We start from the raw sequence: 19,560 nt of genomic DNA on the forward strand, positions 1-19,560 counted from the left end.
GAATCATGAAATTATGTATCTTGATGTTGAAGCATGGTTGATGGTCACGAAATTATGTATCTTGATGTTGAAACATAGTAGTAACTTGGTAACATGAATTGTACGAATGTTGGAATGTTGTTGAAATGTTGTGGAATGCCGTAGGACTGTTTTTCTTAAAATTTAAATGAGCCGTGTGTTGTAGGCTTTAATGGAATCATGCTTAATCTTCTTGTACATGTATTGGAAATGGATTGAATGTGTTGTAAGTATGGATAAATGGATGAAAATCATGAAGATGTTGTAGTTGTGTTGAAGCCGTGTAAGGGGGCTGTTTTAGAGGAATTTGTGGACTGTTTTGTGTCACATTTTGATTGTTGTTGTTATGGACATTGTGGTGTATTGTATGCGTGTTGAATATGTGCATTGAGGTGTTAAAGAAATGAATTATGTTGAAGTATACAAGCAGTCCAAAATAGTGGATTGTTTTAGTGCTAGAGGTGAAATTGTATGTGTTGGGTGTTGATTCTTGTTATGAACGTTTAGTGGAAGTGAAGCATAATGATTCAAGTTGAAATTGAGATGAATTGTGGGCTGTTGTAAGAATGGAAATGATGCTAAAACAGTTCCAAGAATCATGAAAGTAATGTCATTAAACATGTTGTTGTCGTTGTAAGGTTTTAGTGTCGACAATGTAGCTATTTGCGTACGAATTTGGTGATATATTTATCGTGTGACTGCTGGTCGTATTTTACTGAAATTATATGAAATGAAGACATGAAATAATGTGTAAGAATCATATGTGGTTTGCTTGGTATGTTCGTAAACGTTTGCAAGAATTCCGGGCACCTTTATGTTGTTGGTTAGGGACTGTTTTGGGCGTGTTGATTGGTTAGGGACTGTTTTGGGCGTGTTGTGGTTAGGAACTGTTTTGGACATGTTGTCTTCTTTAAATTGGAAAGACTAATGATAGTTAAGAATATATATTGTATTTACGTTGTTTGGGTTGCTGTAAAGTTGTTATACGAAAACGTTAAGGCTACGGATTATTAGGAGTAACTTGAGAATGTAGTAGCCGTATGTGAATCGTTATGGAATGTTGTGAATGTGGGCTATTTGGAATGTTATGTGGGCTGTCCGGATTGGTATTGAACATATGATTATTGATGTTGGGGTGGTTGTATGTAGTTGATTTGAATGCGAACGAAACGTCGTCTAAATGTTTGAAAGGGATTGTTGACGTTAAAGTACGTATTGAATTCCCTCGTAGACTAATTGTAGCTCTTGATATCTTGATATAGGATAAGTGTTTTTGGGCAGCAAGTACAAGTTATAATACGACTAAACGCTAAAGGTATGTAAAGCCTATTCCTTCTTTCTTTTGGCATGTCCTAGACGTAAGTATGAAACGATATGAACCTTGGGGTAAATTCTATTCTCTAGTTCCATGTATGACTTATGATTCTATATTTTATTAAGGTTGTTGTCATGTGCCTACAATATGAGTGACTAATGAATAATGCATGAAAGTTCCTATTCTTAAAGAATTGCACAACTAGAGACATACTTGACTTTTAAAAGCTACATCATGTTAAAGTGATACATGTACATGAAATCTGAAACGTTTCTTGTAATAGTTTGTTATGAGACTTAAAATGAACTGAATATGAATATTATTGACACTTTAGAGCTGGTTAGTTGCTTATCCATTGAGTCTAAAAAGATGAATTGCATATATGTGGTTGCTCATTATTCTGCTCGTGCTTACCGCTATATCCTTCACTGAGTCCCGGGCCAGGACACGTTTTCATGCGCATGTTTACTACATTATTCACCGAGTCCCTCATTAAAGGGCCGGGACACGTTATATATATATATGATGATATGATGATATGATAATGTGATGATATTATAATATGGAGATGGCGGCCAGGAGGGCATATATTCCTTATTACCGAGTCCCTCATTAAAGGGCCGGGACACGTACATGTTTATGTTTATGATTCTATGATTATAATTACCGAGTCCCTCATTAAAGGGTCGGGACACGATATATATGTTATATACAGAATGATTATGCAGCTTTGATTACAAAACTCTATAATGACATTGATATGAGAATTATATAGATGGAATATGTTCAAAGGCAAGTTTTATGAAAATTCTGGTTGTTGCATTGAGTCCTACATACCTTGTCTCAATATAAGTCTATTATTATGTTTCAAGCTTTACATTCTCAGTACATATTCCGTACTGACCCCCTTTCTTCGGGGGGCTGCGTTCATGCCCGCAGGTACAAACGCTCGTTTTGGAGATCCGCCGGCTTAGGATACCTATTCAGCTATTTTGGACTGCTCCTTTGTTCCGGAGCCTAGCTTGTGGTATAACTTCCTTTGTTGTATATATAAGTGTTTATTCGGGTACGGCGGGGCCCTGTCCCGCCATATGATACGGTCATTACTCTTAGAGGTCTGTGGACATCGGTGTGGGTCTGTTTGTAGTTGTTGATGCGTTTTACGTCTATGACTTATGTTTGGGGCGTACCCATTCGTAATGGCAGCCTTGTCGGCTTGCATATGTATGTATGTTTGTTATTTCGTATATCGTGGCAGCCTTGTCGGCTTGCGTAGGAATATATATATATATATATATATATATGTTGTTGTTTAAAAAGTGCAACTCCTCAGGAGACAGGTGCCTAAGACAAACAAAACTTGACAGCTTAAAAATAATGTCCTATATTTTTTAGGTACAAATGAGATCATGACATGCTAATTGCAAATGACTACAGTTAATAGATAATATGAGTGTCCAACTCGGGCACTAGTCACGGCCTATGGGGTTGGGTCGTGACACGTGGCCTCCTCGTTTGACTCCTCGGTGGTATACCTGAACCGGGGACTCGGCCCGTTTATCACCCCCGCCCGGAGAAATGACTCGGGCCATCCCTTGATTTTTCCGACCTGAAGCTTGGTTTTCGAGAGTATGGCCGATACCTTTCCCTCGATGGTCCGGCCTTCGGTTCGTAATTCTTTCGTGATCTCTCCGAGTTTTTGTTCATTTTTACGGGCCCCGGGGGAAGCTCGAGTTGGTCATCCTCTATCCGAATTTTTGACTCGTATCGGTTATGGACATCCGCCCAGGTCACAGCCTCGTATTCCAGCAAGCTTTCCTTTAATTTGAACAAAGTCGTCGAGCTCTGAACATTGAGCCCCTTTGTGAAAGCTTGTGCGGCCCATTCCTCCGGAACCGGAGGGAGCTCCATTCGTTCCCTTTGGAACCGGTTGACAAATTCACGCAATAGCTCCTCGTCTCTTTGGGCTATACGGAAAATATCCGCCTTTCGAGCCTGCACCTTTTTGGCTCCGGCGTGTGCTTTTATGAAGGCATCGGCGAGCATTTCGAAAGAAGTGATTGAGTGCTCGGGCAGATGATCGTACCAAGTCAATGCTCCTTTTGACAGAGTTCCCCGAACTTTTTCAGCAACACGGATTCGATTTCATCATCTTCCATATCATTGCCTTTTATAGCACAGGCGTATGAGGTCACGTGTTCGTGAGGGTCCGTTGTGCCGTCATTTTTTTGGATATCCGGCACTTTGAACCTCTTCGGGATCAATTTCGGAGCTGCACTCGGAGGAAAAGGCCTTTGGATGTACCTCTTTGAATCCGGCCCTTTCAAAATAGGCGGAGCCCCCGGGATTTGATCCACCCGAGAGTTGTATGTCTCCACCCTTTTTTCGATCGAGTCCACCCGCTTCGCCAACGTTTCGAGCATTCTCAGAACCTCGGTGGATGGACCAGCTCCGGAGCCATTGCTTTCAACCATCCGTGCCTCATCTCTTCTGGGTTCAGCAACACTCTTCGCCTTTTCCGGGGTCGTTTTATCTCTTTCGTTTTGCAGCTAGGCTATTGCGATTCCCTGTTCGGCAATCGCCGCTCTCTGTTCCTGCAACATTTCAAAAATTAAACGCAAGTCAATATTATCATTCGGGGTATCCGGTTCTTTCCGGACTTGTGTCCCGGACAAAGTAATTGAATTGTTAGTATTTAAAGGGTCAGTGGGGTTTGGCAATCCTCGTGGCCCGCTGCCTTCATTTTCGGCCACGATCTCGTTGTTGTTGATGTGTCCAGATTGCCCACTGTTAGCCATTTGGTCCGTTTTTTCAGAGACGGACAGTAGATGTTTCTGATTTTGATGGGTAAGATAGAGATCAAGATCAAAAACCACTATTATCCTAGCCCCACGGTGGGCGCCAAACTGTTTACCTCGAAATTGGGAAACCAATTGAATTTGTACGCGGGTATAGGATATATGCTTGGATCTTGGTGTATATTTGATAGCGGAAAATAAGCGTGTGAGTATTTGGTAATAAAACGACTAATAACGGTGATTTGCTTAATTTGCTACGGACACGAACGTTTAGAAGCCATGTTGAATACTTAATGGAAGAAACACAACGTAAATGGAAACAAACGGCCTTGGTCGGATCAGATATTGAGAGAGAGATTGTATATATGAACTCTTTTAAATTATAAATTTTCTTAGAAAGTAAAGGAGCCAAACCTTACAAAGGAGGGGGATATGCCCTATTTATAGTGTGACTTCCATGGGTTTCATCCAATACGAATTAATAAAATAATAATAATAAGGACAGCTCTGCACGGATTTGGTGGGATTAGACTGACGGCGCCGTCTGACACACGCATGGTGGGTAGTTGACCATGACGGGACACTACTGGCACATGGCTCGCGTGTAACGGCCACACGGACCAACGGCTACTCGGACCAACAGCCGTACGGACCAACGGTTATACGGACCAACGGCCACGAATGCTCGGGTCACCGGGTTTAGTCGTTCCAATGACGAAGAAGGCAGATCAGTCGGTCCCCTCGCTCCACCGGTTTGCCTCGCATCCGGTTTTTACCGTATACAATAACAAATCCTAATGTAAATCGGATCCAAGTCACCCAACCACGCAACGAAGTGTCAAGTGTGACATGCGAGATGCTGACGAGAACATTATGTAATATGCAGCCTTTACTGTATTTTTTATAATAAAATAGTATTCAAGTAAATTTGTGCACTTCTTATTTAACAAAAGTCTATTTAAATGAGAAGAAATAATCTATTTTTCTTTTTTACTCTGATTGAGATTTCAACTTTTAGTGAAATTTAGCAAGGCACCTTCTAAACTAATCAACATATTTTCAGTCCATCATTACAAGAAAATGAGTGATGTTCACAATATTTTTAGTGGAAGTAAAAATCACAAATAAAACTCTAGAAAGTTCTCACGCTAAAACCATACGGATAATAATTTAAAAGGCATGCCTGCTGAATTTTCATAGTATACCTTATAATATAATGTAACCTTTTGTTGAAAGCAACCAACTTGTGAGTCGTATTATTAAACAAGTTTTCCTTAATCAAGATCCAATTTCCTGTCCAATATATTTTTTAAAGAAAGAAGGGTTGAGTGAACGTACAACTTCGTTTTAGTATTTAATCTATTTTTGCAATTAGTTCAAGTGAGATCCAGCTTATCAATTCTTCCCCCCCCCCCCCCCCCCCCCCGGCCCCATGAATACATTTTGAAACACTTATTTGTTGTTGCAGATTTTTTAATGAATGGATGCTTGATTTGGAAGACATCAATTTCAGCCACACCTTTTAGCTAGATTTGTTATGAATTTATGATTACAATAATAATAATTTAGTGTTTACCAATTCAAATCGGGATTTTTTTTTTTTTTTTTGCACATGAAGCACACATTACATAATGCACCTAATTTTTGTTCATTACGATGATTAGACCCATCGGTAGTACCGTAGTAGTAATTATACACGATCTTAAAATGTTAAACTTTGCATCTTTAATCGTTTGATCAGGAAATTATTATTCAATTCTCGTTGGTTTTTCCTCTTTTTTGTTCCTTTTGACATTTTCATTAATCCATTTAATAGTTTTTCCTTTTGTTTTATTTCTTTGTTACCTTATTCCCCCCGCCCCCGAGACCGGAGGGGGGTTGATAATGGCATAGGCAAAGGAATATACCGTAATTAGCTCAACCTACCCACCTACTCCTTTATTTTTATTTTTTTATATTCCTAAATGGTAACCTGAGAATGAACTTTTTTCAAAAAAAAAAACAAGAAAGACTGTATATTTGAATGAGGTGGTAAAGATGAGGAATGACGGAAAAATAAATCTATGGTAAGCCAATGCGAACATGTGAATACTCAATGAATTTTTATTGAAATTAAGTACGTCAGTCCATTTGAAGAGCTTAGCCCCAAAATTTGTTTTGTAAACTAATTCCCTATACAAGAAAATTTTCCCTATTTGTTGACATTGTAAATTGCTGATGTAAATTTCAGATCATTTAAGGCTTTAGAAAACTGAAATTACAGTCAAATGGGAAGCTTTTTCTGCCTAACTTTTGCAACAAGGGTATCCGATTGCCTCTCGATAAGGGTTATATTTAGATAGGCTAAATTTGAAAACCCAGTTTAAAATTAGTGAAAGTTGAGTGATATTATAATTAAAAAAAATTAGTTTGATGACTTTTCAGTAATAATACTATACCTTCAATGACATTCTGTTTAATTACAAAGTGGAGTAGATTTTCGTCCTTAACGGAGTAATATGTGTGTTCTAGTTGTTGTACCCATGTGCTTATGTTTGTACCTTGGGTTTGCCATGATGATCCACTCAAATATGTGTTAATATAAAAACAAAACAGAACCTTAATATGTAGAAGCTAATTTCTGTGGAAATAATACGCACTTCTAAAGAATGACATGTAAAAAAATTTTAAAGGCAGAACTCAATATTATTTGGAGAAATATGCTTGTAGAAGAGGTTCATTCTACAGGAACTTGAAGAGGAGTCCCCCATGAGTAGCAAAGAAAGGAGCAAACACCAAAGATTCAACAGCCATGAGCTTGATGAGTATATTCAATGATGGACCTGAAGTGTCCTTTAGTTGATCACCTACTGTATCTCCAATTACTGCAGCCTTGTGAGCATCTGATCCTTTTGGTCCTAATGCTCTAGCATGTTCTGTTGCACCAGCCTGCAAAAATAAAACATCTTTCAGGCAAAAAACATCATGGAAAATGTCTTCTGTCACACCAAACACATCGGCTTAATATACATGTTGACGTTGAGGCCTTATTCGTCAGTTACCTCTATGTACTTCTTGGCATTATCCCATGCCCCGCCTGTGTTTGAAGCTGAAATAGCAACCTAGAGTCATCCAAAAAAATGAAAAAGTTACTATATAAGATCGCGAATTTTAAGAGACGGCGATGTTGCAGATTGAATATGAAGTAGAAATTGAATGGATAGGTCATAGGTGAGGCACTAAAGTTACATACTTGAACACCAGAAACGATAGAACCAGCGAGCGCACCAGCTAGTGTTTCCACTCCAAAAAATGTACCAGCAATAAGAGGTGTTAACATGACCAAAGCACCTGGTGGGATAATCTCTTTGAGAGAAGCATCAGTTGAGATTTTGACACAAGTTGCATAGTCTGGTTTAGTGGCGGAGCCAGAAATTTTGGTAAGGTTGTTCAAATGTCGACGAGCATGTAATTTTTTTCCGATGAATGAGTGCGACAATTTTTTTTTAACATCATCACTGCACACCCGCCTAAAAATTTATGGTCCATTTGATTTCCCAAGCTATTCTTGATAAATTTCATTGCTAGAAAACTCTTACGGTGATTACAATATCAAATGACAGCAACAACAAACAACAAGATACCCAGTGTACATAACCCCATAAGTGGAGAACAACAAGGGGCATTCCGAGAATGTTACAAAGCGAGAGATAACAACTAATTGATTTTTTAAACAATTAATTGATTTTCTTTGAAGAAAAAAACAAAGAAAGAAAGAGAACAAAGTTAGATAATTAAAATGTTCACAAAAGCAATTAAAAAAGAAAAGAGAACAAAATAAGTGGTTGCTAATTTGCTATTAGATATCGTTGTCTTCTTTTTAACAATACGCCTTCTTTTTTTCTAGGAAATAGGAAGGAAAGAAGAAAGACTAAAGGAGCTTCAACAAATGAGTCCAACGTAAGTCCAAACCAACATAGGAATAAACCAAATGCAAATCATAACTCAAATACAAATAAGTTTAGTCGGAACATGGAAGAAAATAAGTTCAAATACAAATCAACCAAGTGGCTTCAGACATTATTCGTATGTTTTCTTTAAAGAAAGAAGATGATTGGCGTTTGACGCAAGCTTTAAATCGTGACTTTTAGATAAAATTGAACACCCTTTACCTTTAAGCTATCTATCTCAATTATTATAAGAGTGTTCAAAATTTAATTTATATCCGGTTAACTATAATATCTAATTCATACAGTAGTACCATTTTCCGGCCAAGGGTGTGCAGGTGACCATCCTTGGCCATGAGTGGCTCCGCCACTCTGGTTTTGCTGTTCCTTCCATTAGTCCCGGGATAGTATTGAATTGCCTGCGAACTTCTTCAACCATTTTCAGAGCTGCACTTCATACACTTTTCATTGTCATGGCTGAGAACCAATACGGAAGCATAGCCCCTACTAGCAATCCAATGAATAACTTTGGTGCCAAGACATCGACAGTCTTGATACCAGCTTTGCTCACGTAAGCACCAAACAAAGCAAGAGAAACAACTGCTGCTGATCCAATTGCAAAACCCTAATAATGTGGGAACGTACTTTGAACTCATTGTATCGTTAAAACTATGGGTTCAGACCTACTATTTGCTGCAATTATGATATGCGTTAAAAGTACTGGGTTCAAATGAACCCGGTGCCAGCATGTTGCATCCGCCACCGACTGTGATGTCCAGAAGATGCGAATCCAAGATCTAGAGTCAATGGGTTCAGAATGAGTGTCATCTTATTATATATTTATATATACGTTTAAACTGAAAGCAGTGTATCCAGTTGAACCAGCAGGACCCCACCCTAGATTCGCCTCTGAATTGTTCCGTAGCTATTCATTTACACATAACATAGTACCAAAGGCAGCAATAGCAAGAACATATTTTTGAGCTGTCACTTTGAAGCAATCTATTTCACACAACGCACCAGTGACCTAACCTCTGATTAATTAGAGTTACTGAAATTTCTAGTTAGAAGTTTAAATGACTTATATAAGTGGAAAAAATTTGCTATGGACATTCAGGAAACACTCAATTTACCACTGATAAGCATTTGTGACTTTAGATCATATTGTAGTTTGATTGGAAAAATATTGAGAGGTTTATTCTATGGATTAGAAAGAGACTTATCTAACCTTGCCAATGGCAGCTGTTTTATTACCAGCAGCATCGAGAGCGTCAGTCCTTTCACGGATGCTATGGCTCATTCCAGCCATCTCCGCAATACCACCAGCATTGTCGCTGATAGGGCCATAAGCATCTATTGCTAGCCCTGTGGCTATAGTGCTAAGCATTCCCAGAGCAGCGACTGCAATGCCATACATAGCAGCCAAACTGAAGCTCACATGTATAGAAGCTGCAATGGAAAATATGGGAATGATAACAGATTTTATCCAAGAGCTAATCCAAATATAACATTTGTCGCAGCACCAGTCCTGCAAGCATCTGCCACATCCCATACTGGACTGCAAAATTTTGAAACAGAAGACCTTAAGAACATATATAATTATACTGATGTTAAACCTAGCAATTCAGAGACGGAGCTACAATTTTGAGTTTATGGGTTCTAGATTCCAAAAAAGGCAACTTGCTGAATTCTGGAAAAAATTATGTTTATATATATAGTAAGTGTATTTTTTAAACAAAAACATAGAGTTTACTTCAAAACTATTGGGTTCTGTCGAACTCGTAGGCAGAACTGTAGCTCCGCCTCAAACTAGCATAATATTAAAGTTATCCTTGCACAATTTAACAACTGAAATCACCAACCTGTAAGCATTGCTAGTGTAATATTCAGTAGTATAACCAATGATCAATGCAGCCCATAAACCAATTGAAACACAGAAAAATAGGTGCTTGTATCATATCATACTAAAATTAGAGACATAGGGAAGAGGTAGAACTATGCAGAAAATGTGAAACAAGAAGAATAATACCAGTTTTTCACCACTTTCTCCAATCCAAAATCGAAGATAGTGAATTCTGATGGCAAAGTGAAGAAGTTGACAAAAGCAATTCCGATAGTCATCAGAATAGTTGAGGTGAGAAGTTGCCTTTTGAAAGATGGTTCTATCTCAGTCACATTCTTTATCTAAGACATATTGGTTGCAAAAAGAGTAGTTATGAGGCAAACAACAAGTCATTGAGCTGATATTCAAAGGGTAAGACATAGCAGAGCAGTCGTGGCTGCTACCAAATGATGAAATAGATGCAACAAACAGTGCTGCACATGATGACTCAGCATAGGAACCGAATAAATCTGAGCCCATTCCAGCAATATCCCCTATATTATCACCTACATTGTCTGCAATAAGTCAATAACCTGTAACGCAAAATTTATAAGGCTTTAACATTAGAAGAATATAGCAAAAGCAAAAGTGACATTAAAAGAGGAGAGATTGCAGCTGGATTGCGAGGATCATCTTCAGGAATACTATGTTCAACTTTACCGACTAGATCAGCACCAACATCTGCTGCTTTTCTATATATACCTCCACCAACTCTTCCAAATAGAGCCATTGAAGATCCTCCAAGACCATAACCAGTAATTGATTCATACAGACCCTCCCAGTCGTCTCCATAGTACAGCTTAAATAAGTTGATTGAGACATATAGAACTAAAAGGCCATTGGCAGCAAGAAGGAATCCCATAACTGCACCAGAGCGACAAGCTATAACGAACACCTTCCCAATGCTTTTCCTTGCTTCAAGTGTCGTTCTTGCATTGGCATATGTTGCAATTTTCATTGCAAGGAAACCAGAGAGGGCTGAAGTTAGAGCCCCCAGAAAGAAGGCAATGGTGGTGAAGATAGCATTGGCTAAAGCTGGTTTGCAAAGATTTTCTTTGTTGAAAGTGCAAGGTTCACTTTCTGTGCTGAAACTTTTTACTGATCCAACGAAGAGAAAAATGATTGCTCCAAATAGCACCATGAATATGCCGAGATATTTGTATTCAGTGAACAGGAAGGATGTTGCCCCTGACAATGTTCGACATAGTTAATATATAAGTCACAGGACAATCCTATCCCTTCGTTGTGTCACCATTGATCATGCAGTAAGAAGGAATCAACAAGTTGATTAAATTATGCCATTCTACATATTTAGTTTCTCTAGTTGACTATATAGGACAAACTAGATTCCTAACTTAGGTTACTAGGAGCTCTACGGAGTTGGCAGGCGTAAGAGTTTCTACTAGAATTTTGATTGAATTACTGTAAGCAAGCTCTATTTGTATCATATTCTTCGTCAGTATGTTTCTTTCAAGAAATCTCTCTTTTCCCTTTACTTTTTCCACCCTCATGTGTTAACTAACCAGCTAAATAGAGAAAGACAAGTGGGTAAATCTTTGGCTATTATATATGACTCTCATGCCTCAAAAAGTACACATGTTCCCACTTGGTATATATTGATGACTTAGCAGAGTTTTTCTGGACATGAAACAAAGTAATGAAAAACTTCTAGTGTCAACTGGAAACCTGTTAGTATGTTAAAGATTGCGAGTATTTCTTTGCATCCTTGAATCACAAAGAAGATACCTCGGCGTTAGGATAATAGTTTTGTTTGTCAGCTGTCGATCAATATGAAAAGCATTAAATTTGAAGGGGAAAAAAAAAACAAGACAACAACTATTGGAGGATATATGGAACACAGTTCTGTTATGCATGCAGTGTATGGATTCGGACACAACAATTCAAACAATCTTCTTGATGAAGTAGGTCAGCCTTGAGAACATCCACATTAAATGACACTTGTACAGAAGGAGAAGTCCATCGATATTAAAATAACTATAAACGTAAATTGAAACAATTACAGCAAAAGGTGAAATGAGAAAAGGCTCATGCTTTGCACTCAGGGGTTGCCTATGGGTCTATGAAGTGGGCGAAACCATAGGAGATCAAAGTTCAAATCTGAATAAAGAGAAGAAAAAAAAAAAGGCTAAGTGATTTCTTCTTATCTGTCTAAGCTTTGGTGAGCATAGTTATCTGATAACTATATATACGGAAAGTAGCATGTATTAGTCGAATAATTGAAGTGCACGCCAGCTGACAAAGACACCACCATTAAAAAGGAAGGAAAAGGTTCATGCTTTTTCTTGTTAACCATGTTTAAGCACAGAAATGCATGTCTCTAAACAAAAAATGGCAAACAGTCATATTCAGAGAGAGAATAAAAAGAGCCTACCTTCAGAAATGGCTTTCTGAATCTCAGCACACTTGGCAACAACTGCATCAGACTCAATACCTTCTTCTTGTTCATCTTCTCCAATCAACTTGTCATTTTCCAATTCTAACCCACTAGAGACTCTGACCTTTGAGACCAAATACCACTGAAGCAGAGCAAAACATATGCCAATAAGAGCAGCTACAGGTATCACAATCTGTGTTAAAGCTTCACTTATCAACCTCATCCCAAAATTTTCAACAACAATTAATGCAAAATCCAGATAACTTAAATTTCTTGAATTCTTCACTTTCTGCGGCTATATGTAAGCACATACTGGCTACAACAAAAAGGGCGTGCCTATTAAAATTTACTTATAATATCTACTCTTTTTAGTCTAGACATATTGTAGAATATATATTTTCTTTTACATTAATTACAGAATATTTAGTTTTCTTTTAGCGCACCGGCTGCTATTTTTATCTAGAAAGAAAATAACATGCTTACTTTATTTTATTTCCTTTAGTTCTCTATAAATAGTGACGTAGTCTTTTATTTTCAATACAAGAAATAATGAATTAACGCAATGAATTTTTGTTCATTCTCTCCTCTTTCTTCGATTCCATAACAGTGCTCAAGTTTTCAGGCTTTCTAAAGGGAGTTTAACTTTTATCCATTGGTGTAAAAAAAAAAATTACACTATCATATCACCTGGTATATAGTTATAGGTAATAGTTCATAACAAACGAGATCAGTAACCTGAAAAAGTAAGATAGGTCATTTGTAACAGCATATTAAAATAGACTGGTATATTAATTTGTTTTTACTCTGTCAATGTATATAGAGTCAAAACCAAAATTGGAGTTCAATGATACGTGCCAAAATCTGCAACTGGTGTTGACAACTTGACAAAGAAAATGTAACATGGAACGGGAAATTGCTACTATTTGGTAGCTTTGCATGCAAGGAAGCTGGTGCAAAATTAGGCTTTTAAGTTAGTTGGTTTAATGTATCGTTTTGTTTGAATTAGAAAATTTACTCCCAAAGACCTGCCTAGGAAATACCTCATGTAAATTAAAGAGCAATTGAAAGGTAAATCAAAATCAAGATCTACAGGAGAACTTGTGCACATCAAATTCTGTATTTTTTAAGTTTTGTTACAAATTTTGACTAACCATTGCTTAATCATAAAAATGTCACGTTTCCTAACTTTCGAGAAATGAGAATTAGATGGTTTAAACTAGTCAGGAGTCAACCAAATACCCCAAATATTATTCTTTAAAAAATTCATTTGTTGAGCCCAAATTACTTTACTAATAAGGTACTTGTAGAGTTTAACTAAGTGATTAACATAATTGGTTACAACTATATTATTGACATCATACGGCGTATCCTGTTGTGAATAACTTATAGTAATTCTGTTATATCAACCTTTAAAGAGTTTTTTTTTTTAATAAAAACAAAAACGTCTTAGGGTCGATTTCTATCTTTCTTTCGAAATTACTCATATAAACATAGAGACCACTAACATTTCTAGAAGGATTCAAACTCGAATTTTCCTTAATCCAGCCATTAAGGGGGGGAAAAAAACAAAAAGTATAGTTTGTCCCTGTAATTTCTTGCGAGTTGATTGAAGTCAGAGACATTCTTGTTAAATAAGTAAGGCTAAACCAGCCGTCAAGGTATTTGAATAGTCTTCGAGGAAATTACTTAGCAATTAAGATTTAAAGGGACGAAAAGTATGAATAATCAAGTTCTAACTAATATCTCTTTGAACTATTCTTCTCCTAATCAAAGATCTGACTTTCCCCTAGGAATTTTCACAAATTAATAAAAAAAATATTTAGCCTAGACGAACGCCATGCATGATGCATCAATTACTTTCATTTTTTTTTCCTTTTTTCTTCAGTTAACTAGTTTTTTTTTGTTTTGGTTTTGGTTTTTTTTTTTTTTTTTTATGAAGAAACAGAGATTTTATTGATAAATATTGTGAGTACAATTTTGTCTATTCCCTTGATTCTTTTCTCTGATTTTCTCTCCGTAATTCGAGGGCCGTTAATGGTGTGTTTCTCGAAATTTCGACCTCCTTTTACTAAAAAAAACAAAAGAACATTTTAAAATATCGCATGAGCCGTGAGGGATAACGTACTATACGCACAAAGTGGTCTTTCTTTGTTCTACCAAGCCCGATACCAGAACAGAGAAAAAAAATATTGCAGCTGTATGTTACATCACAAGATAGAAAATAAAAGTCAAATACCTTCATTATTTTTTTTATTTTTTTTTATGACATGGGAACCCGCAGCCGCTAATTTATACAAACTTTTACTTACTTACCCGTGATTAAACGATTTATATCCTCATTTTAAGGTTAAATGCTCAATTGATACAAACAACCTGTGCAAATATCATTATTTCCCTCGCCATTTAAACACCACCACAAGATAACAACCACCCCTGCCCCTCGAGAAAAAAGAGCAGCGTAAATTTTAGTCGTCGTTGTATAGAGTAATCCTAGAATATCAGAATCAAAGGCAGCATGAAATGTTCAAAGAAACAAGGAAGAAACTAATTTTATCATGCATTTGTTACTTACCGTGATCTTTTGCTAGCAAATAGATTGAGAAATGCACTTTTTTAATGTTTCTTCTTCTTCTTTGATAAGTAACACTGCTTTAATGTGTCTTATACAACAGAAGAAGAAAAAAAGACACTGGAATCATCATATAACAATACTCTCATCTCTTTGCATCACAAACTACAATGGCCATCGAGAGAAGAACAAGGAAAGCTTCGGACCATAACCATCTTATGCACATAGACCCGTTTCCCAGTAGCTGAGACATCGTACATATCACAAGAAACTCCCATTTGAAATGCACCATAAAACACAGGATGCAACTGTTATTGACGTGGACTGCAACATCCTACATGACGATTAGCATAAAGGGCAATGATTGAGATGCCAATAACATCTGATAGGAAATCCTTTTCGGTGCTGCAGCTCCTTCTCCGCAACTAATGAATCCATAAATAACACTTGCAAGCAATAAATTAGGGAACAAGAGGGCATTTATATTTGACAACAAAGCAGCACTGCCACTCAAACGGGAACAGCCACAGACCCACTGTTGACAAAGGAAAAGAACAGTTCTCTTGAAGGAAAATTCCCACAACAAATTCTCCAGTAAGAGGTTGTGCATTGACTTCTCTCTATTCATCGCTAACTCTTTTTCCTCTAGTCCCTTTTAACAAGGAGTCATCCAATGATAATTTCTCCTCTCTCTTGCTCCAACTCTATCTAGGTGTATAAAACAACAAATAACTTATCGAACTTTAAGCATTGTCAATAACAATTTAAGAAGCAAAAATGAAGAGGCAAAAGAACTACTTTCAAAGTTAACAAAGGCCAGGATCTTACTGTTTGCTTGAGAGAGCTCAAAATGCTATCAAACTGCAAGCTCAATCATTACTCGATCTGAGACCTTAAAGGTTGAATAGCCCAGGAAGGTAGAGGTGCCTGAAGTAGTATTGGTTCCCCAGTAATAGGATGCTCAAAAGATAGACTTTCCGCATGAAGTTCATGACCATCATATATGCTGCCCTTCCACTCATAGACACCTTCATATCTTACATCTCCTCGTATAGGAATTCCAAGATACTGGCAATGCAAGCGAATTTGGTGTGTTCTTCCGCTCCGAGGGCTCGCCCTGACCAAAATCTCATCTTTCTTCAAGTCACAACCAATGACTGATTTCTCTTGAACTATGACCACAGCTTCGTCTTTTTGCAAGTCAGAAACCACTTTAGAACACCCAAGACCATTCACTGATAATACTTCAAAAGAGGTCTCCATGTCTCTAACGACTGATCCACCTGGCAGTTTTCTGCCCACATCTGATGCAGCATAAACACGCCAAGCTCCATATTTTGACCGTCCATGACCCGATTTTACAGTTATTTTTTCCCATTTTGGAGCAAGCCCAACACAGAAAGCCAGGTATGTTTTCCGTACCTTATGGTCTGTAAATGCTTTTACAAACTTAGCTGCTACTTTGTGTAACTTAGTAATCAACATCACACCACTTGTATCACGATCAAGTCTATTAGCTAAATGAAGCTCGGAAACATTAGCCCCTGAAGATATTGCAAGTGGAGGTGAACATATAAGGAAACCTCACAAGTATCCAAGTGATATTTTTTTATTTTATTTGTCTTAATGTATTTCTCAGCTTAAACATAAGATGATTAAAATGTCTTAACAATAGAAAAAACATGAGATGATTAAAATGCGTGTTCACAGAACAACTTCCAGACATCCATTAAGTCCTAGATGGACCATGAGCTTCATTCCTCTTCTTCTCGAACTCCATCATTAGGCACGTAAAAACCTCTACCAGATTATACATTGTTAACAAACAAATATACAAGAGTTGGACCTATCAAGCAAGGGTAAATCCATCCACAAATATATATTAATTTATACTATGACCTTTAAGTAGCTTCCAATGTAGGGGTAAGGTTTGTGTACACTCTACCATCCCCAAACCCCACTTTGTGGGATTTCACAAGGTATGTTGTTGTTTGTATGACCTTTAAGCAACAAAGAAAAGAGTTTATCTATGGGGTGAGCAGGAATATCCATGACAAAAGCCTAGACATTAATCACTAAACTGCAAATTCTTTTGTTCAACCAAATGTTATCTATGAGTTATTTTTCTCCACTTCCAACTACAAATATTACTCACAGCGTACAAAAGATGAAAGATTTTTGGTGGAGGCATTTAACATTTTATTTTTATTTAGCTTTTATGCATTCAAGATGTAAAGATTTACTACATAAACTATCAATAGTAGCATAAGTTTGTTACCTAAAACTAAATAAATCGCTACAACCGATTAAACAGCATTAATAGTGCAAAAAATGCCAGTGTATGGTTGAATCACTGCGATGAGTATGAACATCAATTGCAAAGCCTCACAGCAGATATACAAAGATATGAATCACTAAAGTATAATTTTTTGTTAAAATCCACATGTTATAAGTCAGTTACTTCCAACTATTGTCACTCACAGTGTAAAAAAAGTTGAAAGAAATCTCACCAGTGTCATTGAGTAAATGAGGGAGTGCAGACAAAACATTCTCACAGTAAATTCCTTGAGGTTTATTAACAGCAATGAGCCATTCATCTTCGAAGATAACATGGGTTCTGGAAAGAGTAAAAAGAGAGGATTTAGAAGAAGCAGTTAATGCTCTATTCGGTTCTATGTCCTTGGATAAGTCGGGCAATGGTGGAGATAATGGAATTGGGTAATCTGTGGTTAACGCTGTGGGTGAATCAAAGTAACTCTGGCTTGCCATCGAAATGAATCGATGGTGTTGCAAGATTCTGCAAGAACAAACGAAGAAATTTATCAAAGGGATTTGGACCTTCGACCCTAACATTTACCAATAAATATTGCCCTAAACTTTACAGTTGAAATTAAAAATGGGCTCCAGCCTGCGGGTGTGAAGGAAAGAAAAAGTATAAAAACAATTGAATATGAAGTTCTGTAATTTGTTAATCTTGAACATAACACAGATAATAAGTACTCCGTATGATATTTTATATTTATAAAATTATATCACTAATTTATACAGAAATTTGTACTAAATTACTTTTTAATCTAAAAATGTATCTTTGTGTTTTCCAAAGAGAAGACTATTTTCATGTAGAATGAAATTGAGGAAGTAAAACACTATATTATTTATTGAGCAAAAGTAATACTCTCTCTATAACAACATTTTTATATAATTTCACTATAACAGTCAAATTTTTCTTTAGACCGATTTCTAATGTTATATTTTATTTTTTACTAACAGTTTCTTTATCTATAACAGTAGCAACTATCTTTATAAAAGAGTACACCCTTTGTAAAATCACCTCTTTATAACCTCTATCTTCTATTTTGGTAATAAAGTAATTAACCATCTTTATAGAAATATAATCTCTAAGATTACCAAATAATAGGTCTAAAGATTTTGATCAAACATTTTGATACTTTAATACGCTATTTATGACAAAGAATATTATATATATATATATGTCATTATTAAAAGACTTCCTTTCTTTATATAAAGTGTGATTAAGCTTAGGATTTGACATTTTTTTTGTTTATGACAATCAAAAATTATTTAAATATCAAATATTGTCACATGTGTGTAACAGTCGGTGTAGCGACTAATTTTTTTTTTTTTTTTTTTTTGGGAAATCAACCATGCTATTATAGAGAGGTTTGATTATACATGGGAAGCAAATTGTAATAAATCAACACTAATTTGCATGTGTATAACAGTCGGTATAGCAACCAATTTTTTTTTTAAACCAATTTGATTATAGACGAGAAGTAAAGTGTAATAAATCAACACTAGCATATGATGGTGTGGTGAGGTGGTTGAAATATCAGCACACATATATTTTGGTTCAACTTTAGAAAATAAAAAAACTTTTGAATAAAGTATTTTAAGACTTTCCTCAATATAAATCTAAATCAGTTGAACGAGTGGATTGGTGATTAAAGGAAAAAATAGAGTACAAAAAATCATACACATATGAATAAATTTACACGCTCCATTTTGATATCTATATAACAAAATTAGACATTTCAAAACCATCTTAATCATTGGCTTTTCTTCAATATCGGTAAATGCTTATTTTTCGATATTTTTGTTGTCATATAAGGCTGTAGAAGGTAGAACACATGGTGCGTACTTACACGGGAGTTGCCAAAAGCTTTTTAGATATTTTTATTATTTAAAAGATGATAAATTAAGGAAACATAAAAAATGACAAAAATATAGAGATCAATCCCACTATTTTACAGTAGTCTATAACAAATTACGCAAACATAAAAAAATTTAAATCGCACAAGTGGAGAGATATTAAACAATACGAGATTTAAGACCAAGTCTACTAAGATTAACTATCACAAATCTAAATCATACAATAGGGAAAATATTTAATAACCTATTTTTGTTACTCAAGATAACTGGAATGTCTTGTGGTTTGCTACTCAAGATGCGGAAACTACTTTATTTTTATGAGGAGTCGAGATTTGGGTGTTTGTTACCCATTAATTCATACCACCACCCTAGAAACAGGGCAAAAAATGTAATGTTATTTTTAAAATTGATATATCAAATATATTTTACATTTATATATATATATATATATATATTTGGTACTATCCAGTACTTTTTCAATTTATTT

The 19,560-nt window shown here is 36.2% G+C and overlaps 1 protein-coding gene and 1 pseudogene across 2 annotated transcripts; both read right to left on the reverse strand.

Moving 5' to 3' along the window:
• Window positions 1-6,719: 6,719 nt before the first annotated feature.
• Window positions 6,720-12,645, reverse strand: LOC132598433 (pyrophosphate-energized vacuolar membrane proton pump 1-like; annotated as a pseudogene).
• Window positions 12,646-14,925: 2,280 nt separating this feature from the next.
• On the reverse strand, window positions 14,926-17,893 carry LOC132598434 (RNA pseudouridine synthase 1). Of its 2 annotated transcripts, none has more exons than XM_060311296.1 (3): window positions 17,414-17,893; window positions 15,732-16,447; window positions 14,926-15,607 (listed from the first exon to the last, which is right to left on the reverse strand). In XM_060311296.1, the coding sequence occupies exons 1-2, from the start codon at window positions 17,754-17,756 to the stop codon at window positions 15,780-15,782; spliced, it is 1,011 nt and encodes a 336-aa protein (XP_060167279.1). In that variant the 5' UTR covers window positions 17,757-17,893; the 3' UTR covers window positions 14,926-15,607; window positions 15,732-15,779. The 2 variants fall into 2 exon arrangements, with proteins under 2 accessions (XP_060167279.1, XP_060167278.1); XM_060311295.1 differs by having other exon boundaries at window positions 14,926-15,611; window positions 17,414-17,892.
• Between the last annotated feature and the right edge of the window lie 1,667 nt (window positions 17,894-19,560).

The sequence above is a fragment of the Lycium barbarum genome, chromosome 6 (genome assembly GCF_019175385.1).
Source record: "Lycium barbarum isolate Lr01 chromosome 6, ASM1917538v2, whole genome shotgun sequence".
Lineage (NCBI taxonomy): Eukaryota > Viridiplantae > Streptophyta > Magnoliopsida > Solanales > Solanaceae > Lycium > Lycium barbarum.

Bases quoted from the DNA above. Each gene is read 5' to 3' on its own strand.
- LOC132598434 (XM_060311296.1), bottom strand. From the start codon at position 17,756: ATGTTAGGGTCGAAGGTCCAAATCCCTTTGATAAATTTCTTCGTTTGT. The intron at 16,448-17,413 runs GTGAGATTTCTT...CAATATCTTCAG, and splicing joins TCATTTACTCAATGACACTG to GGGCTAATGTTTCCGAGCTT.